The following is a 26,082-nucleotide window of genomic DNA, read 5'->3' as shown; positions in this document are numbered from 1 at the left end:
CGGCGCTGGGTTAGTGGGCGGGCGGCGGCGGCCCGGGAAGGCTCGGCGGGCAGGAGGAGCGGGCCGGCGGCCCGGGGTGCGGCGGGTGAGGCCTCCTGCCCCGCGCGGGGGAGGGTGCGGGGAGAGGGGGTGTCCTGGGCGGCCGCGGCGCCGGTCCGTGCCCTGCGGCGAGGCGGAGGAGCCGCCAGGCCTCTGTCAGCGGGCGGCCGCTCGCCTTGCCCGCCGCCCGGAGGGGAGCTCGCCGTTAGCGTCCGAAACTCGAGGGCGATTTCCGTGTGTTTCGGTCAGCTTCGCTACGTATTCCCTCACGGCAGTGCCCGCGGCCTCTGGGGAGCTGGTGGCGTGCAGGCGGGGGGCGAAGTGGCTCCGGGGCTGCATTTCAGCGTCCGTTTATCCCCGCCTGCCCTGACTGTCTTCTGTCAGGGGGGCCTTTGGTTGAGCTGCCGAGGGCTCTCCGGGCTCGTAGGCGTCCGTGGGAAGATCTCCGTCTGGGCGAGGGGAGGCTGCAGCCTGGTGGAGGCCTCGGAGGCGGGCCGGCGGGCGAAAGGCGGAGTTCTCCGGGGCTGTGCCACTCGCTTTGCGAAAGCACAGAAACGGTGCGAAGCAGCTACCCGGTGAAGCTTAAAAATTGCATTCCGGTGTGAGGTTGCCTAACGTTGCCGCGGCAACCTTGGTAAGTTGCTTTCTGCTGAAGAAGTCCGAGGAAATACGCCCGTTTTCGCGAGTTCGTTTGGACACGCTTTGTACAGGTGACAGACTGGTGTGTGGTCAGTTTTACAGTTCCCTCTCCTTTCACAGAGCAGCAGGAGACGTGTGTATTTCTAATAGAGTAAAACAACAGAAATGAAAAATTGTGATACCCACAATCTGCCTGTTGTAAGGGAGGATTGCTTGACGACGTTTCCCATTCTGTTTCTGGTTTGACAGTGCGCACTTTATGATGTCTCTGTACTGCTAAAGTTGTGGTGTCCTTAGTTTTTGAAGTTTTGTAGCCTGCAAGCTAGCTGTAGAGAAATGGTGAATGAGAAAACACTTTTTTAAAAGAATTTTTGTTAATAAGTTCTTTGGGCTGATTAATAGTAGCTGTTTAAATGAAATTGGGTTAGTTGGTCGCCCTTTCTCACCTGATGCTTGCAAAGGGAAAAAAAAAAAGACTCCCATGAAGCACTTTCTCCAATTTGTGCATAATACGTAGTGTCTCTGATATGGATTTAAAGGTGCAGTATCATGGTTGTGAAAGCTTCAGTAGAAGATGATGATTCGGGATGGGAACTCGGTATGCCTGACAAGATGGAGAAGAGTAATACAAGCTGGATAGATATAACCCAGGATTTTGAAGAAGCTTGCAGAGGTGAGTTGTACTGCTTATGTTTTGAGAAGACTTGGAATCTCTCAGAGAACTAAGCGTATTTCTTTGAGGTGTTTAACGCAGTAGTTTGACTTGGGTTCAAGCTCCAGATGAATGGACTACATTTATTCTGTGTTTGCCTGTGTTTAACTGTGAGGTTGGAAATACCAGAAGAACCTCACCTTGCTTCCTCTTCCAAATTATATAAGTATCTTTTTTAAGTCCTGTTTTTTCATCTTGTACATTTTTACACCTGATTTTTTTCTTTGCAAAGATTTCTTCCTGTCTCTTCTGCCAAATGGAAACCTCATTCATCCATGCAGAATCAACAGTCCATTTTTTCCTATATGTTTTCGGATCTATAGGGTCCAATGATTTATTCAGTTAATTGGTCAGTGCCTAATTTTTCATCTTTGAAGGAAGGCTGAGCTGCTGAGGAGATGCGATGCATCCCACTCACAATGAAGCACTTCCATTTAAACAGTGCCTTTATTGTTATTAGGTATGAGTGCTAGTTTACTGTGACAACTTTATTTTTTCAACTGATTTTATTATGACATTAGGGGGGAAAAAAAAACACCACCCTGCAACTTGGCACACACAATATTACATAATGATAAACACAATTTCCTTAGACCATCAAATAATTCCTGTGTATTAGTGATATGCTGTTTGTGTATCCATCAAATACATCTAAATGCAGCATTAAAAGTAACGAGGAAAAGCAAGCCTTTCAGTAAAATCCCCTGGAAAAAATAAGACACCTGCATAAAGGAGCACAGAAAACTGCTGTCCTGTGTTCCAGGCCATTCACATGTTACTATTTGGTTATTCTGAACCCCCCTCAACTGCTGGAATAACAGAGAGGAATAAGGAAGGGCTCGGAACAATTGGGGTTGTTTAGCCTTTCGGTCTTGAAAGTGCTTTGTAAGTAAAAGCAATTGAAGGTGGAGTAGAAATGTCTAGTCTGCTTCCCACACCTTGTTCTCTCTTAGCTTGAGACAGTTTGGCGAGTGACAAGACTATCCTGGAAAAGTTGTGCTAGAAGGATGATTGTAATTATCCTGTTCTGTTCCTTTGTAGAACTGAAGTTAGGAGAACTGCTTCATGACAAGCTGTAAGTATGCCTGTAGGATAATTCTGGTTTTAGATAGGATTAGTGCAACTTTGTTATTGTTCACTAATAAGTCATGTGGCATCAACTAAACTTTTTTCAAACTTTGAGTAAAATAGCTGAAGTATTTAGAATATCATTAGTCCTTGGCAGTATGTATATCATGCGCTTGTATGAATGCTGAACACTTCTCATGGTGCCAGTATAACATTTTCAGTTAATCAAAGTAGTTTAGAAGTTTATGGAGCATGTTATGATCAGTGGTGGTGACACTTCTGAACCTACTGAACTATTTTATTTGGACATGCTTTTATAAAAAAATTCCAAAAAGACCTTAAGCTTTTAAATTTGGTTGCCTCAAATGTCACTAAGAAGTTTAGGGTAAACTATCAATGTGCTTTAATGTAACTCTTAAATGACATGCTGAAACGGAAACAGAGAGCTCTACAGATTAAGAAAAATATATTTAAAAAAAGAAGCATGTGCTAAAGTTTTGCTGTGTTCTTTAAAGGGTGATGTAAGATAAAAGTATTTTAAATATAAAAGTAAATTGTTCAGCCACACGAGTCTGTTCACTTACATAAAGAAAAAAGTGCTTATCAAGACTTGTAGCTCAGAAAACAGAAGCATGCTGTACAATGCAAACCTGCTTAAAAATGTGTACAAGGATGTCATGGAGTAGTTACTCAGTGCAGTCAAAGCACATTTTTGGGGTATAATTTTATACGTTTCAGAGCAAATGTGCTTTTCAGAATTAGAATGTGCCAGACGGAATAACCTTTTTTATATAATAAAGGCTTCTGCAGTAGTTCTGATGAATATCATACGTACCAATGGTGAGATGCTGTAGTCCTGCTTCTGTAGGCCAGTCTTCATTTGGTGTGGTTCTGATGCAAGTTTTTATGCCCTGACTACAACTGACCCATTGTCACATTTTTTTTAAGATCACTTTTCTTAATATGCCCATTTTAAACAAAGTCGGTATACATTATTGTCAGTCTGTGCCGTGTGTGTTGTCATTAGTTTGTGGGGGACATATCTTACTTGGGTTTTGGGATGTAGCATAATAAAGAACAGCTTGTTCAGTTAATATCGGTTTGTTATGTTTTGTGATCTCTAAAAAGATGTTACGTCATTATGCGGTGTATAGAAACAGACGTGTGTAGATTTAATAGTGGGATATTTGGCTCAGGACTGTTCTTCACCGTGAAAAAAAGGCTGATATTTTCTTGTAGGCATTACTTGTGAGATTCTCAAATTCCTGAAAACCCATGATCTCTGAAGATCAGTAGCAGTGTTCACATACGTTACCTTATTGTCTGTAGTCAGAATACAGTGTAGGCGGTTTATCATCGTACGTTCTTTTACATTGGTTTGTGAAGACTATTTTGTATAAAATAATTACATTCAGAACATTTTTTTATTGGTGTTCTTAGTTTTGGTCTTTTCGAAGCCATGTCTGCCATTGAAATGATGGATCCCAAGATGGATGCTGGTATGATTGGAAACCAAGTTAATAGAAAGGTTCTTAACTTTGAGCAAGCTATTAAGGTTTGTGTGACTTAACTGTTTTTGCCTGTGCTGCCTCTAAAAGTATGATACAGTTTTATTAAATTGCAGTTAAGCACAATTCAACATAATTAATGTTTTCAATCTTTACTTAAAATTGATTTTTTGTTTTTTGTTTTGGATAGTTAAGAAATAGCTTGTGATTTTTACCTTTTTTGTTACCTACACTATCACAATTATGCTAACCCTTCCAGTGAAAAGTACTGTGAAATGATTGGTTATTGATAGCTCAAATAAGTAAATTTCAGAAACGGTTTTGCGAGTCGCCCTGTGCTTCTCCGACACATGTCTTTTATACGAAGATGTGTTGGTTAGTCCCTCTTTAAGGTGAATGGAAACCAACTCCCTTACAAAAGCTGTAAATGATCACTTTATGAGACTGCCAGTTCGTTAGCATTGAACAGAAGCTGGCTAATTTGACAGTAATGATTAACTTTTGATGCATGGTCGAGATAAATTAAGGGAGGGTGGTTGAAAGTCTTTCTGTTATTTTGGAAAAAATGATGCGTTCACAGAGGAAAAAAATATTTTTTTCCATGGATCTTGTTTTGAATGGAGTCAGAGAACTCTGTGTAAAATATTGTCCATCTAAATTATGTAGAATGTATGCAGAATTGCATACGTTGGACACATGAAATGAGGAAAGTAGGGTTGCTGTCTTCTTGGTCTGGACCTTGGAGGCACAAAAACTCGGGAAGTATTTGCAGTGTACAAAGCAGTCTTCAAAGACTGTGTCTTGCATATTGTTCCTTGTTTTATCTTTATTATGATTATACATATTGTTTTGTTGTTTAGGTGTTGACACTTAACTAGTTTTAAACTTTTATTGGCTACTCATAAATCAGAAATTTTACTTTAGCTTTCTCTTTGAATAGCTGTATGTTTGGTCAGTGTTCAACACAATGATGGGAAAGCAAAGCTTTTCAGAATTTGAGACACATTATGAAGATGATCAGTAAAGCTAGTGGTATGCAAATATTCTGATATCGTAACCAAATTGTAATCTCCTTTTTGGCTGTACAGATAAGAAGTTGTATTTTGTCTATAGGCTTCCATAGTCTTTATTTTTTTTCTTTCTTTGTTTTCTAAGGATGGCACCATTAAAATAAAGGATCTCACTTCACCGGAGCTCATAGGAATAATGGATACATGTTTTTGTTGTTTGGTAAGCATTTCTCTGCTCTTAATGTTAGATGGTTTTTCTTTCAAAATATAATCCTTTAATCCAGTTTAAACAAAAGAAACATCAGTAGGACTCAACAAAAAAGATTCACGAAGCAGAAAATACATACTTAGTGTTTTAATTTTCATTTAGATATTTGCATTGGCTATTGTGAGAGTGTCGTGGATTTGCCCCCAGCTGGCAACTAGGACCACGTAGCTGCTTGCTCACTTTCTTCCCCCTCAGTGGAATGGGTAGAAGAATCAGAAAATAAGGAAACTCATGGGTTGAGATAAGGACAGTTTAATAGAACACCGACAGAAGAGAAGATAGTAATAATGATAATGATAGAATGTACCGAATGAGTGATGCACAATGCCATTGCTCACCACCCGGTGATGAATGTCCAGCCTGTCCCCAAGCAGCGGTCGCTGCCCCCTGGCCAGCTCCCCCAGCTCATGTACTGAGCACGACGTCACGGTATGGAATATCCCTTTGGCCAGTCCGGGTCCACTGTCACTGCTGTGCCCAGTCCCAGCCTCGCATGTACCTCCCCACTGGCAAAACATGGGAAGCTGAAATGGCCTTGACTGTAATCATTGCTTAGCAACAACCAACAACAGCAGTGTGTTATCAACATTATTCTCATACGAAATCCAAAACAGCACTATAGCTGCTAACAGGAGGAAGATTAACTCTATCCCAGCCAAAACCAGGACAAAAAGGCATAATGTTGATTTTTGGAGGGAAGAGAAGTGGTAGCATTTTGAATAATGTAAAAAGGTTTTATAATTTGGTTTTAAATACATGGTATCTGACTGCCTGCTGTATGTTGATGTTTGACTGTGTTGGAAAGTGAGCGTGCAGTAACCTACAGCACTCTGTTGCTCATTTCTGTGCAGCTAGTATTGACTGAGTTTATGGGAGTGTTTTGAAGAAAATACCTAAATCCATTTAGAAAGGAAAAATAAGTGAATTATCAGTTATTTGTTAGTTGTGATTTTTTTCTGTGTATATGTCTTAGTTTCCCCAGTAAACGGTACAAATTATTTTTGGTTACTCTTTAAAATTACATCAGTAGCATTGCTTTGGTGTTTCCAAAAAGATGTGTAAAGGTCACTGTATATTTGATGTGGTGTAGCATAAGTAATCTCCCCCGCCCACAACCTGGCTTTGTTTTTTGAAAAGGGATAGGGGTCATACTAAAAATCGCATCCTACAGTCTTTTATGCTATTTCAAGATATAAATCTTTATTTAAATTACTGTAGCTTTCCCAGTAGCTTAAAGCAGCATGAAAGTAGTAGAGAGAAGGAATCGTGAAAAGAAGCTGTAAGCTGTAGAAGAGAGCATACAGAATATTGCTGGGTTGTTTCATAGCCACGTGTATTTTTCATTCAGTATTTGTGTAGAGAAAGCTCATAGATCTGATGGTTTCTTAACTTGATGTCATGTTTAAGCCACAGAGATCAGAGCTGGACTTTCTGGAAGAGGTTTATCCAGCACCAGAATCTGGTAATGTTACAGGGTTTAGTAACTTAGTGCCTGTCACCGTCAGCAGACGGACAAAGGGTGAAGGCTGAGAGACCTTCTCTTGCCCTTTTTTGCTAGGTGGAAGGTTGCCATGATAGGGACTTCTTTAATGACTCACTGAAGCACAGTAAGATGGAAAAAGAGCAGGAATGTAAAAATGAGGTCTCGGCTGTCCTGAGTAAACATTTAATTTTCCCTAGATAACATGGTTAGAGGGACATTCCTTGGCACAGACGGTATTCACTTGCCTGTATATTCATAATCCAGACTTCATAGAAGATCCTGCTATGAAGGCTTTTGCTCTAGGGATCCTAAAAATCTGTGATATTGCCAGAGAAAAGGTGAACAAAGCAGCTGTTTTTGAGGAGGTAAGTGGTTTGGTGTCTCCTGTGGTTAGATATGTAACATTATATGCAAGTTTCTTAATGCAAATGAAATAGTATATTAGATAACTTTATTACTGTTTGACTGAAGGATGCTGTAGGAGCAGCAGCTCATCCTTCTAAAAGTATTAGACTTGATGTCTTTAAAATGTCGTTTTCTTCAATGAAGGTGTTGCATGCTGTTTTCTGTATTTTGCCTGAGTATTGGAGTCACATAAATATTTTACTCAAGAAGCAGTGCAAGTCTTGTGGCTTACCATTTTAAATAAGATACACTTGTGGTTTTCCTCCTGTTTAATTTTTTATTTTTCCACATTAGATAACCATGATTGTCTTTTGTCTGAAATGTACATCTAGCAATGGGATCAGAGTCTGGTTTTCTGTGCTCAGAGCAATTTTTGTTTACCCTGAGCTTAGACAAGTCACTTCTTACTGACTATGCCTAAAATTGATTAAATAGTATTTTACATCCATAGTTCTTGTAACATTCTGATAGGGTGGCACTTGGTGAAAATATGGAGTGGTTTTAAGGATTTATGCAGAAAATAATTACCCCAAGCTGGATTTGGGCTGGAAAGTCACCTAAACCATCAGTGTATTCAGTTGTGCAGAATAAAACCGGACTTTTATACTTGGTGTATTTAAACAAAAACACCCCAAAACAAAACAAAATATTCAACAAAATAAATGTAAAAATCCCAACGAAACACAACAGGAGAACAACCCCCAAACCAAAAAAAAACCCTGACAACCCCAAACCCTGAGTTGAAAATGTAACTGCTACTGTTTATATTTCACTACATATTGCTTGTTTGGTTTTTATTTTTTAGGAAGATTTTCAGTCAATGACTTACGGATTTAAAATGGCCAATAGTGTGACAGATCTTAGAGTTACAGGTACAGTTTGTGCTTTCTGTGTATCTGTTCATCAGCCACTTTCTTTTTTTTTTTTGAGCATGTTGGTTACTTTCAACCAAACCTAACGAATTGGTAGGCATTTCAGATGTTAAGGTTTTCTTGTAAGTCATGTGAAAATTTGTGGCTTGGTAAATAGAGAGATCAAATTATTTTTCTTTGAAGAAAAGCTTCAGCTGTTTATTTGTTAAATTCCTGAGAAACAGAAGTGGTGGTTTTAGATATGCCAGCCAAGTGGCTGTGCATGAGCTCATCCAGGACTGAGATAGATAGAAACCATTGGAAAGTGCCCTGCTTGATCTGTGCATCTCTGCCTCACAATTTGTTGTGATGTAAGCAGATTGCTTATGAGGAAAAAGAGCAATCTAATGTTCTAAAGCTATGAATACTTATGTTATTAGGTATTATGTATAATATGTATGTTAGCCTTTTGGTACACTATTTTTGACACATACTTGAGCTTTGCAGGGATGTATTTTTAGAAAATTTGCGAACACTTTAACTTTGGATCAGTCAGTCTGTACTCTGGTGTATCTGTTGTTGCAAGACATCCCCACCATCCCTCACAAGAATATTTTTTGTCTAGTCTTTGGCTAATGGATACGTAAAGCACTTCAGAACTTGATTTCCACTCAAAACTTTTTTCCCCTGAGTGGTGTGGGTGTACTTAGGAATGTTTCTTGGCCCTTAATTGTACTGTGACTTTTCCAGGTATGCTGAAAGATGTAGAAGATGACATGCAAAGACGAGTGAAGGTATTGTTCTCGTGTTTGTCGTGTCAATTATGTTTGCTTTGGCAATTATACTTCAAGTGTACTTAACATAGGTTTAGGGGAGGGAGTTAGATTGTGAAATATGCGGCAGCTTTGTGTCATTAAATGATGGAATTTTTTTTATGAACTGCCTTAGTGGTTTGTGTAACATGCTGGTAGTTTGCCTTGTAGCTAAAGATGTTGAAGTCTTCAGACTTTTCTAAACTCTTTAATAGTTGCTTCACTAGTAATAGGTGGAATCATGATGTGGAAGACAACATTGGGCTGGGACACTGGAAGTATGTATTTAACTTCAGGCTTTTATGCATGTATACTATGTGATGTTAAAAGAAGTCGCTTAATCTTCATTTACCACAGTTTACAATATGAAATGTCCATACAATTTCCTTGCGGGTTTGCAGAGTGGACAGAGATAGATCTCATTACTGTAGGAAAATCTTGGATCATTCGGGTACCTAGGTTATATATTAAGAGGTTTTGAACTTGAGAACTGATATTCAGGGTCATTTATTAGAGGGATGTTCTGGAGAGGGTAAAGGGATTTTATCAGTGTCTTCTCTTTGCAATTTTTAATAAATTATTTGAAATTTCTGTACCTTGTAGAGCACTCGAAGTCGACAAGGAGAAGAGAGAGATCCAGAAGTTGAACTTGAAGTAATGAATTGCTTCCTCTTTTTTTCTGGATTTCATTGATTTACTTCATTACTTTACATCATTACTTTAATTAGTAGTTAATAGCTTATGAGAAATGAGTGTCACCAGTGTTGCTACTACTGTCATATCTGAGCTGCTCTAAACATGTCCCTGAGCAAATTCCATGCTAGCAAGAAGGCTTTTATGCTTTGAAAGGGTAGAGTTCTGGATCAGTCTCAACAGCAGAATAGTGATGCTGCTGCAATTCTGCCATTTAGCCACCTACCTCTCAAGAAAAAGCCATTATCAAAGTAGGTGGTGTTATCTATCCTGTATTTTTTTTCCTTCAGTTCCTTCCCAGCAGCTGTTACTGCTGCTGGCACCCTCACTGTCAAGGGAGAAAATAGGAAGAGAAGGTGAAAGCAGTGTAGCTCCTTCTGGAGAAGGTGGTAATTGATGCAGTTGGTTTAGAAAGGTGTGGGTTTCCTTTTCTGGTAACGTTATTTTCTTCAGAAGTTTTAGCATAGATTTTCAGGAAAAAGGAGAGAAAATTGTTTGAATATTTCGTGGTTGTTCACTTAAGCTAAGATCTGAATGGTATTTGCATAGGAAATAGTTATACAGCCAGTGGTTGTACTTTACCCAAAGTATCTTCATCTTTTTTGTGTTAGTGCTTTCCTGACAGCAGTACAGATTTCTTCTATAAATTCTGTGACTTTTCTTCAAAATCATACTAGATACCATATTTTTAAAACTAGAAAGCATACTTCAATAAATCTATAGAAGTTTTTCTTAGTAAGTTTCAGGATTTAATGTGTATTGCTTAGTAATTTGCAGTATATTTTTATTACAGCATCAACAGTGTTTAGCTGTGTTCAGCAGAGTCAAGTTTACCCGAGTACTGCTGACTGTTCTAATAGCATTTACCAAAAAAGAGGTACGTTCATTTGGTGTTTCTGTGTTCGCATTGTGATCCTGTGACATGCTCATTTTTCATTCTGTAAGGTCAAGCAATTAGTCTGTAGATTCTGTAGATTTGAATTGATGTTGCCACAGGTAGAGCGTTGGATAAGGCCTTACAGTGGCAACTATTAGGTTTTTGTTAATTGTTAAAGGAAACGCAGGGAAGGCTAGTGGCTGACATTATTATGGCCTTGCAGAGAGACAGAATATTCATTCTAGAACACTGAAAGAAAATATTTATGGGTTTTGGATTACTCTTTTCACACACGAGCAAACCTTTTTTTTCTTGAGTTCAGTGCCCTTCTGTGGAGTTACTAGACATTGGACAGTGTTTTGTCCATCTCTAGAGAATTGTTAGCTTTTCCTTCCATGTGATACTGAATTTGTATCTGGACTTCTTTGGTCTGAGAAGAGGAATATGACAGCTTTCCATGTGGTTTGCCTGCTTTTTTGAATATTCAAAAATATTCCTAATTCTTGAGGGGCGGAAGGAACTGCATGTTTTAGGGCAAAGGGATAGAATCACATGTCACATAAGACAAAGCTTTTTGTTTTAATAGCTTTTTCTTTTACAAGGATAAATACCTGTCTGTTGCTTATTGTTATTTCTATTTTGATAAATAAAAAAGTTTCTTGGTGAAGTGGCATGGAGTCTTTCCCACATACTTTGCTGTTGGAGCAGCTGGATATTGTACAGTTTAAAAGACCTTGATTATATTGAAGGTCGGGTGCAAGTATCATTCATAGACATCAGTGAGGAGGAAAAAGTGATTGAGTGGTTGAGAACAATTGCATTCTGAGTATAACCATTACTTATATCAGAAATCAAGCTGTGACATAGAAGTGATCTATACTGATGTACAACCAAATTCTGTCTGTGTTAACTGTTGTGAGTTAATGTTCTGTGTAAAATCAGATTATTATTATGTCGCTAAAGTCTGATTACTTAAAAGGTAAGTATTTTACATAATGGACTACTTTGAATTAGGTCTGCGTAGCAGTTTGTTCTTTTAGTAGATTTCTGGATGCCGTAATACGTGGGCGTGTATTACACAGAGCTACAGATCTCGTGCAGCTTCTATTAGATGTGGGGATTTTAGATACTTTTTTTCTGAAAGAATTCAGGTTTCAATTTGACTTGACATTCCAAATATTTGAAGTTCCATCAGGGACTGTTAGTCTGGTATTTTTAAAACAAGATTTTAGATTTTACAGAGAGCTATTTTAAATGGTACCCGATGTGCTAACTGATTTGGATTCGTAGGATATCAGAAAATTCAGCATGTCAGCAGATCACGAATCAAGATTTCTAATGGACATCTGCTGTCTTGTTCTATAGTGATTTCATTTCAGTTGGTATGTTGTGTTTTGTCCATATTCTCAAGAATTCTGCGTTTCCTGATGACAGGAGATTTTTCTTCCTCTTTGCAGTTTGGAGTTCTGCGTCATTTGGCAGAAGAGTTTTGTGGGGGTTTTTGCCCTCCCTCCCACCAGTCCTCCAAAATCAAACACAGAGAACTTGCGTGTAGTGTATACTAGATGTGCAGTTGTAATTATTATTAAAGCTTATCTAATACAGAAAAAAATACAGTATTAGATGATGTATGGATATGTAAAATATAAAGAACACTTTATTGCACAAAAATCTGTTGGGTATTTTTTTTCAGAACTAGTTGTGCACAAACATTAGAATTCTAACATTCTTTTTTCTGAGACTAGCATTAATTCTGTAGTAAAAATACATTGGTTCATAATGTGAATAACTGTTCCTATCTTTCAGACGAGTGCAGTTGCAGAAGCTCAGAAACTGATGACTCAGGCAGCTGACTTGCTTTCTGCCATCCACAATTCATTGCATCATGGTATCCAGGCACAGAATGATACTACTAAAGGAGGCATGTATCAAATTTTACCATTTTTTCCTTTCTTAAATACGCTGTCTTGATAAACTTTAATATCTATGTGCACATTATACAAGCTGTTACAGATTTGCCTTGCTTGATCTTAATTTTATTTCACGAAATGTTTTTCCTGTCACTTCAAAGCCAGAGATAATGTGAACTTTTGATGAAGTGCATTGCACTTTGAATCAGTGTATATGCCATTTTAAAATAGGGAACACCACCTCACTGTCTGTACAGGTATATGCTGAGGTGTTGGGGGTTGGGTTTTTTTAAGAGTAATCATTGTCTCAGTTGGGTAGTTAGTGTCTCTGGAAGTTAACTGTCAGTTAAAAAGTTCATTTTGGCTAATTGTATAATTTGTATTATACCTTCAAGTTTGAAGTGAGTTCTGAGAACACAGCTTATGTGCAGCTTTTCTCTCTCTCTTTCTCTCTCCCCTCCTCCTTCGTTAGATCATCCTATTATGATGGGCTTTGAGCCCCTTGTTAATCAGAGATTGCTGCCACCAACTTTCCCACGATACGCAAAAATAATTAAAAGGGAAGAAATGGTCAATTATTTTACCAAACTAATAGACCGAATAAAAACTGTATGTGAAGTGGTCAACTTAACTAATTTGCACTGTATACTGGTAAGCATGAATATTTCTTACTTATAGCCAAAAATAAGATCCTGAAATGTAACTTGCAAAAAATCATTTCATACATGCTGTTGCTCACTGGAGAAAAAACTGAGCCATATGTATAAATCTTTTGGTGTTTCTCATTGTTGTGTACAGTTTCAGAATTTGCTGGTTTTCCTGATAATTAATATTTTTCTTGTTTTGACAAAGACCTTTTCTCCTCTCAATCCTCTCGATTTTTCCCATAATCTGTTAAATAATTATGCTTGCTAGTGGTGAAGCCCAAGCATGTTGATTTCCTTGTAACTCTTTCTTTGGTTGAAGAGCTGCATCTGCAGTAGCAGAACATCATTCCTTGCTATATTCCTGATTTTTTCAGATTCAGTAAGCAGTATTCTGCACATGTGCCTATAACACAAGAGGGCACTTAACAAATGTTTGTTTAAGCGTGCAATTCCCTGAGTAGTTATAAAGTTAAGCACCTGGTTATGTTGTTTTCTGAATAAGTGATGTTATTCTCAGTTATGGCCTATATTTATTAGAAGACACTTTAAATACTTGAAATACTTTTCACCATACACGAGTTCACTGACTGAGAAAAGAGCCATAGTTACATCAGTTCAAAGAGCAAGCAAAAGTCTTTTGTCTTTCTATTTCCGCTTAAAGCAATTAAAGCAGTGTTTGCATGAAGGATCTGGTACCAGTTAAACATTGCAGTTGTGTTATGTACCAGTTATGTTGTAATCTTAACAGTTTCACAGTATCTTTTTTTCTACACTGTCATCCTTCTGATTGTTGCATCTGAAAAAGAAAATTCAGAAGCCTTTTGTTCTGTTGAATAACAAGTTATTGCAAAAAAAAATAGATTTTAGCTTCATAATATGTTCTGTTTCGTTCACATTATTCATGCTTACTTTCTTACAAGTTGTGTAAGCTATGCTGTGTGTATGTATGTGTGTTTCTGTATACAAAATGTAGGTGCATTTACACAGTTGTGTATATATATGTATATAAAAATGCAAATGCTTGTGTGCATATAAAAAGTGTGTGTATAAAAAAATAGGCATATTAACCTGAATTGTCTTTTTTTTTTTTCTAAATGTAAATTAGGATTTTTTCTGTGAGTTTAGTGAGCAATCGCCATGTGTTCTTTCAAGATCCCTGTTACAGGCAAGTCCTAATCTATGTCTTTGAATAAAATATGCATTCATTATAAATATGCATTCATCTTCTTGTTTCAAGTATTGAAATTATTTGAATATCACTTAATATATAAGCGATAAAAAATTTCTGGAGATATTTAAGTATTAGGTATATGGAGGCTTATGTTCTGATGTATTTTTTTTAAACATTTTTAAATACTGTTGTTTAGATCATGTTAGTACATGGTAATTAAAATGAAAGCATTAACATTTTTTCTCTGCCATAAAGCTGGGCCTGTACACACATTTTTATGCTGTTCTCCGTATGCTGTCTCAGTTTGGGGCTGGCGTTTGGTGTTATCCTCCCTATTTGGACTGAATTTTTGTCTATATACTGCCTCTACTGCTAAACTGATGGTTAAGCAGAGCAGGCTACTACTTTTCTTTTCACTGCTTCACTTTCCTTGAGAGTGTGTTATATATTCCTTAACTCAGAGTAAAATATACCTACTTACAGGAAGTTTTGATCTGAGTAGGGTGTCCCTGCATATCAGAACTTCTTTACTGATCCCAGTTAAAACATGTATAAAGCCAATGGAATAGAACTATTGACAAGTAAAATGTTTTCATAGCATCTGTGTTCTGACTTTCTGCTACATGTGTTTGTGCAATCCCTGTGGATACCTGACAGCAGAGCTTTTTCTCCAGCTGCTGAAGAACCATGTAAGAAATGGACACAGCACTTGTGGAGGAAAGTGGAATGAGCATCAGACATGACCAATGAAAGCAGTAGTATGTATAGGGGTAGAAGAAAGTCTGCATTAGTCTGAAGGTTTACGTTTATCTGCCTCTGGGGAGACCGCATAACCTATTTTATGTTAATGATCAGAAACATCTGTCCGATTAATCGTCTGTAAAATCCAAGAAATAAAATAATTTTGAATGCATTGTCTCATGCAAGTAATAGAGCTGTAATTTGTGTCAGGGAATACCACAGAGGTGACAGATCTCAGAATGCCTCTATTTCTGAGTTGGTAACCTTGTGCCTAGCTGAACCATTTTAATTCTTAAAGCAATCTTACGAGTTTCTGATACAATACAGCTAGTGTAAGAGCTTTCAATAAGTACTTTCTAAAGCATTACTTTTAACTTAAAACGTCTTTCTGAAAACACATTTTCACTTTCAGACTACTTTTCTGGTAGATAACAAGAAAGTGTTTGGCACTCATCTCATGCAAGACATGGTAAAAGATGCTTTAAGGTCTTTTGTCAGTCCTCCAGTGCTTTCTCCAAAGTAAGTGAATCTTGAGTTTACTTGCGTGTGTTTAGATGTGTGATAAAAAAATATTTCTGCTTACAAAAGCAAGGACAGACATATAAAGAACTTACACATTTTGTACTTGTTAGTGCTTATGTATGAAGGAGTCAGTTGCTGTTGCTGCATTTGTGTTTCTTTTTTAATTTCGTGCTACATAGACTGGTGACATTTATAAACATATGTATGTATGTGGGTATTTCCCTTTTAGGTGTTGTCTTTATAACAATCACCAGGCGAAGGACTACATTGATTCCTTTGTGACACACTGCGTTCGGGTAAGCATTCATTCCAATTATAGCATGTTTGTGCATGTATGAGCACTTCCAAGATTTGCTTACGTTTGAAAATGAGACCAGTTTTTTTCTAGACACCTGACATGATGGCCAACTTCTGCAATTTTGCCTTCTTAAAATGGTAACACTTTTTAACAAGCCAGTATAATTATTGCTGTTTGTTTCCTGTGTTATGCTTCTAGATTTTTGACTGACATTTCACTTCATTAGCAATCTACACCTACTGCCTATTTACAGGGTAGTTTCATGTCACAAAACAAATGCATAGCACTAGTTAAAAAAAATATTTTTCCGTTCTCTCCAGTTTAAAAATTTAAAAAATCCTTGTAAAAGATTCAGTTATTGAATGAAGTGCAGTGAAAATCTAAGAAAATCATAGAATCATTTAGGTTGGAAAAGACCTTTAAGATCATCGAGTTCGACCACAAACTTCACACTGCCAAGTCCACCACTAAACCATGTCCCTAAGCGCTACATCTACATATCTTTTAAATACGTCCAGCGATGGTGACTCCGGGGAACCTGTTCCAGTGCTTGACAACTCTTTCAGTGAAGAGATATTTCCTGATACCCAGTCTAAACCTCCCCTGGTGCAACTTGAGGCCATTGCCTCTTGTCCTATCACTTGTTACGTGGGAGAAGAGACCAACACCACCTTGCTACGACTGCCTTTCAGGTGGCTGTAGAGAGCAATAAGGTCTCCCCTCAGCCTTCTTTTCTCCAGAATAATCAGCGCCAGTTCCCTCAGCCGCTCCTCATAGGACTTGTTCTCTAGGCCCCTCACCAGCCTCATTGCCCTTCTCTGGACGTGCTCCAGCACCTCAATGTCCTTCTTGTAGTGAGGGGCCCAAAACTGAACACAGTACTCCAGGTGCTGTACTTGTGTACAGAGAAGTGGGCTCTTGCATCACTGCAGAGAGCTTGCCTGCCTGCTAGCTTGTGCTGTGTAGGGAGCCTTAAGGAACCCAGTTCCTAAGACAGATGCCTAAATAGGCATCATGGTACCCCTCCTGTGGTTTCAATGTTGTGTTGAAAATTTAAAACTATACTTTGTTTTTTTCAGCCGTTCTGTAGTCTGATTCAAATCCATGGACACAACAGAGCTCGTCAGAGAGATAAATTGGGTCACATTCTTGAGGAATTTGCCACCCTCCAGGATGAGGTAATGTCCTAGGCAGCAGACCAGCAAACCTTTCTTTCCAGGTAGATTTCTACCGGACTGGAGCATGTGGTATTATATTGTAGATGAATGAAGCAACTCCTCTGTTTGTCCTAAGATTTTTAGGACAAGGATTCCTAAAATGCAGCCCAGGAAGTCTGTAGGATGTATCCAAAGACTTTGTTACATCTGTGGAACAAAGAGTTACTACGTTGTTTAAGATTGACTTTGTCCAAGAAGTAGATTTTAGGGAAACCTGCTGTGATGTCTAATTTAATGGTAATTCCACTGCTTGTAGTCTCTATCCTGCTTGTAACTGTCAGTCTGCAAGATGTAACCAGGAAGAGAGGGATAATCCGTGTTTACAAGACACGTTTGAAAATTCAGTCTTATAGCTATGTAAGATGCAAAATTTTATAACAGTTTGTAAAATATATGTAAATTAAATAATAACTCTTAAAAACATGTGCTTCTACTGATTTTGAATATTTCTTGAGAATGGGGAGTGAAAGATGAGGGGAAAGATGTATTTTTACTTGCTGGAAATGTATTTCTTCATCAGTGAGGCATGGAATAATAAAATACTTTCCAAGATGTGCATGCTAAGGAGAACAGTCAAGTAACTCGGAGTTGAGGGGGAGATTTTGTGCGCTGGAGCTTCTCTCAAGGTGGTTTGATTGAGTTTGTTGCAGTACTGCAGCTGAGACACAGTTTTTTCACTTTGTAATAGATTATATGGATTGATTTGTTTAGAACTACTGATAATGCTCCATCTGAAGGAGACTTCCTCTATTCCATACAATTCCTTTTTAACACTGAATTGGTCTTAGCAATATATTAGTTTCTCTGGTGGGCCACAGTGTGTTTTTTCTATGTGAAGCTTGTAAATTTACTTTCTCAATGAAACTATTTTTAAAAAAAAAAGAAAGTAATTATTGACAGTATAGCAAAATTAGTAACAGCTTGTAATGGGTTCTGAGTTTCAGCACTCACATGACTGCAAGCAATCTATATATAAATACATTTTAAAATTTTAAGTTTAAAAAAACCTGATGTTATTGCTGTATTAGTGTACAGAATATTTTTTTTCCCTGTGGAGCAGAATTCACTTGTGTGAGTAACTTTGCGGTTTTGTGACAGTTCTAGGCTACAGAGGTGGCAATATCTGTAGAACATGTTTCTGTCTCAATCTGCAGCATGGCTTTACTGACACAATTTGTGTTCAGGTTTTGTTAAGATTTTATTTCTGGCAGAACTTGAATGCTGTTTCACTCGAATGTTCTTCCCTGTCTGTTACTTTGCTCTCTTTTTCAACAGGCAGAGAAAGTAGATGCAGCACTTCATAGTATGTTACTGAAGCAGGAACCGCAGAGGCAACATTTGGCTTGCTTGGGCACCTGGGTCCTATATCACAACCTTCGTATTATGATACAGTATCTTCTGAGTGGCTTTGAGTTGGAACTTTACAGTATGCATGAATATTACTACATATATTGGTAAGAGGATGCTTTATTGATAGCTGTTGGAGGAGGGATGCTCCCACAGAGCTACAATTGCCAATATTTAAAGCAGAGACCGCAACTGTGATTTTTTTAATCTCAAGCTTGCTCAACACAGGATTTAGTACCTATTCATAAAATTACATGTGGAAAAGAAAAATCTGTTGGTCTCTCTTCTAGACTTACTAATACCAGTGTATTTTTTTTTCCTGAAATAGTAATTTGCTCTCTCTTTAGCTTTTTAAAACAGTGTCTTCTAAGACAGTTAATGCAAAATATGCCTGTTTTGGCATACGAGAATGCAGGAGGAAAGAAATTTCCTGTATTCTTTCTGTCGTTGTAGTACCAAGTTCAATAGTCTTGTTGATTAGTAGTATTTTTAGAGATACCCAGAGTTTTAAGTTGTGACTGTAACCTGAAAGTTGACTGGGTAAAAATAATGTCTTATTCTGTGAGCCTATTTGAAGACACATCAGCCTTTAGTGAAAATTATTGGACTATATGGAGTCGAAAATACTTTTTATTTTTCCACTTCCATTCACATTAATTATTTTTAGTAGTTGATGGCTTACTCCAAAAGGGAAATGATTTTAGATGGTTTATTTTTGATTCAGCATTAAAAGTTTGGTGTTGAACCTTCCTATGTTGAAGTGTTTCTGTACTTCGATGTTTTGTTGTTTTGTTTTGTTTTTTTCCGTGAAATTACCAATAAACTCTTGCTAGGTAAGCTGTAAGCCTGCTTTCTGAGATTAGACGGTTCTGATGACTTGAACTTCAGTGTGTCTCATTATGTTTCCATGCTGTTTCATTAGTGGATTAAGCATTAAGTGAGAAAAATAATACCCCATATAGTTGTCAGAAGATGGAAATATTCTTTAAGTAGTACCTCAATAAGTAATACCAAGTTTTCTGTAAGACGGTATTTTTTTACCTGCATGTATTTCCCCCCACCATTTTAATAAAATCACTCTTCATTGGAACAGTCACGTCAACTGCTTTATCACCTTACTGTAAGTAAAGAACATAAAAGAGAGGAAATATCTAAGGGGAGATGTGCAAATGAAGCTTAAAAGGGTTTCTCAGTAATTTTTATTCTGAAGTATGACTTCTTATGAAGCACTTTTTCTTCTTCATATGCTCCAGTTCTGTAATTTCTATTGTCTTTTTTTTTTATCCCTATTCCTTTTGATTTGAAGTCAGTCTAGAGATTTATTGGTCCTGCTTCTGCTTACTAAGAAAGTGTTCTTAAAGAATTCTTAAAGATTTTTCTTAAATCTTAAAGAATTGCATGCAGATCTCATGTTCCTGGGGGCTTGGCCCTTTTATTTAATAATTCTGGCTTTTTAATGCTTGTTTCTCAGAACCGTAATTCCTAACAAAAATAGAAAAGGTATTAACATAATATCTTTTTAAAAAATGCTTCATTTGCTGGGTGAAGGAAGAGTTGTAGAAAAGTTTGTTCTTGTATGGATTTTGAAATAACAAGAACCTTAGACTTCATTTAGTAAACATGTAAGAAACTTGCATACCTTCAGCTGTCTGTGGTTGAATCTGTACAGAATCTTGTTTAAAAAAAAAAACAAACAAAAAATCACAAAGCAGAACAAAGACTAATCTGTTGATTTCAGCCATGTGAAACAGAGTTTTAACTGCCCTAAAAGTTGTCTTTACTATTAGTTCCTTGAGTAAATGACTTGGTATTCAGTGAGGACGTGTACATTATGAATATATTTTGCACTGTAGTATGTAACAGCTGCATACTGTTTTTACTGTAGGTACTTATCAGAATTCCTCTACGCCTGGTTGATGTCAACACTGAGCCGCGCTGACAGCTCTCAAATGGCAGAGGAGAGAATAATGGAGGAACAACAAAAAGGCCGTAGCAGTAAGAAAACAAAGAAGAAGAAAAAAGGTATCTCGGTATAGAGTATAACTCAGACTTTTTTTCCCCCTGTATGCAGCCATGTAGAATTAAAATTCAGAATTTATGGAGTCAGCACTGATGTGGGTAGGAAAACATTCTGGAGTTCATGAAGGCTGAATGTAAAACTTTAACTAAAAAAAGTCAGTCACTGTGTAAGGACTTCCAATTTATTTATTTACTTACTTTTAAATAGGCCTTTCAGAAAAACCCAAACTCACAGTTTCACAACTTGTGTTATGTTTTGGATCCTGTGAGAGGTAATTAACAGATCCAGAGCCCATTACCTTGAAAAATACTACGTTTCTACAGTCTGTAATTCCTGAAGAATTATGTTTTTTGTGTCTGTATCTAGATTCAAAGACTAAACTTTCTCTTTGTGTTCAGAAGGTGTTCAAGCATGTTTCTTTTTACAATGGTGTTGTTTCAATCGAGTGGTAGTACTGTTGTGCAAAAGCCCCATTAGAAACTCATGCTTTTTCTGGTGTATATGCGTGAGAGAAAATGAGAAATTTGCCTTCCTGTATCATAGTGGTCTGGCTCTGTGGTCAGAGCTGTAAGCCTGCTATTAAAAAAGCATCCAAAACCAGGGTCTAAATAGCATTTAACACAGATTTGCCATGCTTAAGTAGCTACTAAGATTGTGGTATGTTGGAGTTTAACATTGCAAGTAACACCATGCAGAAGCTCTCTTTTGTTCTTCACTGTTCCTTCTTTTCTGTGCACTTATCCTTGTCGTCTTTTCAAGGGAACAATTAGATATGAACAGCTCAAGCTCATATCAACTAAATTCCCTTGTCTGTAGACATTCAGAAAATTACTATTATGTTGTATAGTTTTTAAGAAGGTGCCAAGTGTGGGGCAGTTTGGCACTAGCTAAACTGAAAGGTACGGGGGAGCTTAAAGGAATATTATCAAGATAAAAATCTTTCTTATTAGGATAAAAATGCTTTAACCTTCCCATGAACTAAGCCAACAGGCCTCTCAGCTACTAGCTTTAAAATCTAGACTGTTGTGTAGTGTTGTGTAGTGACATGCTGATTCTGTTGACTGACTGGACCAGTTTATTTCATTGAAGGCAGAATGGTGTTCATGTGATTGTGAAGTATATCTTGGGATATTTTGTGTAAACAGGAGCCAGATGAGCAGAAATGCATGTCTGTGATTTTTATGCTTTAGTTTTCTTTGACTATTTTAAAATATAATTGAGAATTATGTCACTCTCTGAAAATCTGAAAGAACTGTTTTGATCTGAAATTAAACTCTGTACTTACATTGAATAAAAAACCCTATATTTTTGTGAAATTTGCAGTTCGCCCTCTCAGTAGAGAGATCACCATGAGTCAAGCATACCAAAATATGTGTGCTGGGATGTACAAGGTAATTTACTTGTGCTTGCTGAACGGTGGCTTCAGTTTTTTTGTGGTAGGAATCAATCATACATGGGGTGGCCTTCTTTGCTTTTAGTGGGACTGGAAATTAAGTTCAAGTTTATAATGTGATGTGGTAAATTCTCTACTATTTTTGTATCCTTCCAGTTACAGCTAAGTTGTAACTTTCATCTTGCTTACAGCAGAACATAACATAAAGCTAACACTTTTCACTATATTTATTGTTTCCTTTTTAGACAATGATCGCATTTGACATGGATGGCAAAGTAAGGAAACCTAAGTTTGAACTGGACAGTGAGCAAGTTCGATACGAGCACAGGTTTGCTCCATTCAACAGTGTTATCACACCACCCCCAGTGCACTACTTGCAGTTTAAAGTGAGTAATCTTTAAACATGGTGCCACTCATGCTTATATAAAAGTCATTTGCTCAGCTGCTTTAGACATTGTCGTTGCAAAAAGAGCCTTTAAGATCTCAAAGTTCGTGCTGAAGCGTAAGTCAAAATGGCAAGGAGTTCTAGCTTTAGTTGTGTGCACGGAAAATATGTTGCTCTGAATCCTTACTAAAGTTAGACGTTTAAAAATTCATCTGATGTAGTGGTTTGAGATGCTTGTGTTGGTTTGCGTGCAGACAAAGTCTCTTGAAAGTCTATTGACAGACTTTTTGGCTGTGGTTTATATAGCAGCATGTTTTTATTACTTCAGCAAGCAAACAGGAAAATAAAAGTAATTTTGAGTGTTAAATCACGGAAGTATTGGTTGGAAGGAACCAGTGGAGGCTTGTCTTGTCCAGTCTCCTCCTTGAAGTAGCATTATAGATCACATCGGCACTGTCTTTGTCTAGCCAAGTCTGAAAAAAATCACAAGATGAAGATTTTCCAACCTCTTTGGTTAAGGTGATCCAGTTACTTTTCTGGTCCATTTCGTCTTTGGGTAACCTGAGGGCTACACTATTGACCTTTTTTCCTAATGTCTGGTCTGAATTACCCAAGCCAGAATTTGTGGCCTCTCCCCCCTCATTGTATTGTTTGCCATTAAGAAGGAGCATTTGTCTTCTGATGACTTTATAACTGTCTTTCAGATAGTTGTAGGCTGCTATTAAGATTAGCAATTAGCATTTTTCTAGTCTTAACTGAAAAAGTCCAGGTCCATTGACCTCTCCTTGTGGGTCACCTGCTCTAGGCCCCCAGCCAGCTCCACATCTCGGCATCTTTCTTGAACTGTGTCCAACACTGGATGCAGTATTTCAGATGTTACAGTGCAAGTACTGAGTATAGGTTGACAGCCTTCCCTGATTTGCTTGCCCTACTCCTGATTGTACAGACCTATGTAAGGCTTGTCCAGTTTGTCATAAGAGCGCCTTGTTGGCTTGTGTTCAACTTGATGCTCACCATAACGCTGCTACTCACCCAGCTGGTTATTAGCTGATTTGTGGGGTTCTTCTGCCTCGGGTGCAGAAATTTGTATATTTCTTGTTGAATAGATTTCTGATGGCCAGACTTTTAAGTTTCTAAAGGTCTGCCTGGACTGAAACTGTACTATTTTGTATGCCAGTCACTCTCCCTAATTTAGTGTTATGAACGGCTGTAGTGGAAATTAAGATTATCACGGCTTCCTCCTTGTCACTGAAGTTTTTTCATCCCTAATTAAAAAAAAAACCAAAAAAACCCCACACAACTTTGGAAGTATTAAAGTTACATAAAAGAAAGTTTTGAACAATTTCAGTATCTCACTTGCTGTGAACTTGATTTGAGTAAACAATGGAATACAATTTTTTTTTTTCTATTTTTTCCCTGTAACTTCACACCTTGCTGCATGGCACTGTTAAAGCAAATGAATGACAAGTTATTCAGAAGAGGGATTGTTTTATAAAGAGTATGACAAGTTCATTGCATTTTGTGGCACTATGAAGTAATCATTAGGCACCACACTGCTGCTTGGTATTTGCCATTTTAAACAAATGTTTTCAACTTCACTATTTATTCTTAAAATATGATTTAGTTGACAGCTTTTTTTTCTTGAATATAGTAATTTGTTTTCATTTAAGGTGATAAAAATACAATTTGTTGGCAACTGATTTTAATATATATTTATATATTTCTGTAACACGCTAGGAAATGTCTGATTTAAACAAGTACAGCCCACCTCCTCAGTCATCAGATCTCTACATGGCAGCTAGCAAACACTTCCAGCAAGCTAAAATGATTCTTGAGAATATTCCTAATCCAGACTATGAGGTAAGACTGAATTACTGGAAAAAGGAGTATTTGCTCACAATAGAAAAAGTTGGATCTGCATGAGATCCAAAGCACCCTTTGTCAGAACGCTGAGCAAAGCTGAGTGCTTTGATGAAGGAACAGACAGAGGAGGGTGGTGGCGTCTTACACAGTGGTCTGTTTCAGTACATTAGATAGCGTAATCAGGGTTGTGCTCGCTGTTCCAAAACCCCTCCCTGCCGAGTATCTTCAGTGCTGGACAGCAACTTGGTTTGTTCTTGCATGTTGCCTTCTGGCCCTGTTCTAAAAGCCTATCAGTTTTAACAAGAAGGTGACACATGCCTGCCTCACTGTACCTGGAGCCTGGTAATTCACATGTACCCGTAAGAGCTGGGAAAAATAGGTTTGAATGTCGTGAGGCTGAAAAGAGGATTGAATCTTGCACTTGTTTCCTGGAGCAGTTTTCTAGGCACCAGGCTGTAAACACGGGTAGCAATTTCTGCCTCTTTGTCTATAGCCTGAAAACTGAAGTGTCTGTGATGGTATTTTGGAGCAAGGGGGATGCTTACTCTGTCACATCTGAGCAGGTTAAGAACAGTTACGGGACTGGGTTCTCTTGAGAATTTAGGAATCCCTGCCTGTTCTCTGGATCCTGGTGGTACTCACACATAAGCTGTCTGATTGAGGCCAACAGGGTAGTCAGAGGTATTTTGGATGTGCCCAGAGCACTTCCATGCAAAAAGCCACCAGTTTGACACTCGAGTTTCCTCTTCTCATGGCATTCGGATCGTGGTGTTGGCAGCTGATGCCTAGAGTCTGTCTAAACCTTTATTTGCGTGAGTGCCTCAGGACTTGCCATAGTTTAACAATTTTTGAACATAAGCATGGAGGGCAGTGGTTTCTGTGATCTGTTGAATAAAATAAATGCCACCTTTATTAAATTTCATTAATCCAGCTGTTATACTTCAAAGCAAATCCCAAACACCCAGATTTCTGTTAAACTGAGGACTGCTGTATTGTTAGAGTATGGAACATTTGAGTATTATCTTTGAAATAATTTTGAGGTCATGTGGTCTCACGTGAAAACTTCTTGCTGTTTTGTTTTTAGGTCAATTGGATTCTAAAAGTTGCTAAACCAAATATTGTGGTCATGAAGCTGCTGGCAGGAGGCCACAAAAAAGACTCTAAGGTAAGAAAACGCCAGTTGAATTGAATGTGAAATGTACTACCACAGATCTCTTCAAGCTGAATGAGCAGATTCAGGCCATAGTTACTCTACGGTTAAAAGAACTGGGAAAGTAACTGAATCCATTTTTACCCTTAGAAATAATGTGTTGTAGTTATTTAAGTATGGAAAACCCTCATTTCTAAATGGTTTGGAAGAAGAACTGGGACGTGCCTGTGGGAAGACATGTACAGATACGGGTATTCATCAAGAGCAGAAAGAAGCCATTGGCAGCAGCATCTCAGCAGCTTGTGTGAACAGTCGGGAGAGTGCTGGCTGCCAGGATGAGCGGGTGCCGTGGGGGCTGGAGGGGAGGAGAGGGCCTTCAGACATCTGCCCATAGCTGGGCATGAAGGAGTGAAGGAGCACACTGCAGAGGCACACCAGCACTCCACAGCTTTGTGCCCATCACTGCTGGAGAAGGACTGGCATATCCAGGACTGGGTTGGAGTATTTAAAGAGCTAGGATTTTTTTTTTTTCAGTCTCTTGATGTTTAGAAGTTTTTCTTTTATCTGCAGGGTGTCCCTCATTTTGAGTATTAAATTTAGTAGTACTGTTGTGTAATATTTTAAATATTTCCTTTCCAGATTCCTCCAGAATTTGACTTCTCCCCTCATAAGTATTTTCCAGTTGTGAAGCTTGTTTGAAAGACAAGAGATCATTGTTAGGGTACCTGAAGCATCATCTGTGGATCAGATACCAGCTGTAGGATGTAATATCTAGTGCTGCACCCAGACTGGGTGGGATCTCCAATATAAAAGTACTGTTACGTGGAATATCTATAGTCTGCCTTCTTTATGTGATCTGAATGACAACTGCTGTTTTAAGGTGGTTTGTATAAAGTTTCATGGGTGAAGCTGATTTTAATGAACTGTATTGTTGACCTTAACTGATTTTATTACAAATTTGATCGTCAGTCATTTTTATGAATGAGCTCTGACAGAAAATGGGGGTTTAGGGATTTAATAACAATTGGGACTGAATAAAAATCATGCAGTAGA

The 26,082-nt window shown here is 38.0% G+C and overlaps 1 protein-coding gene across 1 annotated transcript; it reads left to right on the top strand.

Annotated features, from left to right (window-relative positions):
* On the top strand, positions 1-26,082 carry NAA35 (N-alpha-acetyltransferase 35, NatC auxiliary subunit). Its single transcript, XM_075410589.1, has 23 exons — positions 1-85; positions 1,218-1,351; positions 2,432-2,465; positions 3,899-4,013; positions 5,122-5,196; positions 6,925-7,092; positions 7,938-8,004; positions 8,734-8,777; positions 9,399-9,449; positions 10,282-10,365; positions 12,172-12,286; positions 12,748-12,926; positions 14,028-14,087; positions 15,247-15,353; positions 15,586-15,652; positions 16,734-16,832; positions 18,147-18,325; positions 20,104-20,240; positions 21,562-21,629; positions 21,877-22,017; positions 23,754-23,876; positions 24,964-25,044; positions 25,669-26,082. The coding sequence occupies exons 2-23, from the start codon at positions 1,228-1,230 to the stop codon at positions 25,726-25,728; spliced, it is 2,178 nt and encodes a 725-aa protein (XP_075266704.1). The 5' UTR covers positions 1-85; positions 1,218-1,227; the 3' UTR covers positions 25,729-26,082.

This window comes from Opisthocomus hoazin, chromosome Z (genome assembly GCF_030867145.1).
Source record: "Opisthocomus hoazin isolate bOpiHoa1 chromosome Z, bOpiHoa1.hap1, whole genome shotgun sequence".
Taxonomy (NCBI): Eukaryota; Metazoa; Chordata; class Aves; order Opisthocomiformes; family Opisthocomidae; genus Opisthocomus; species Opisthocomus hoazin.
This window is presented reverse-complemented; position numbering and strand designations above follow the sequence as displayed.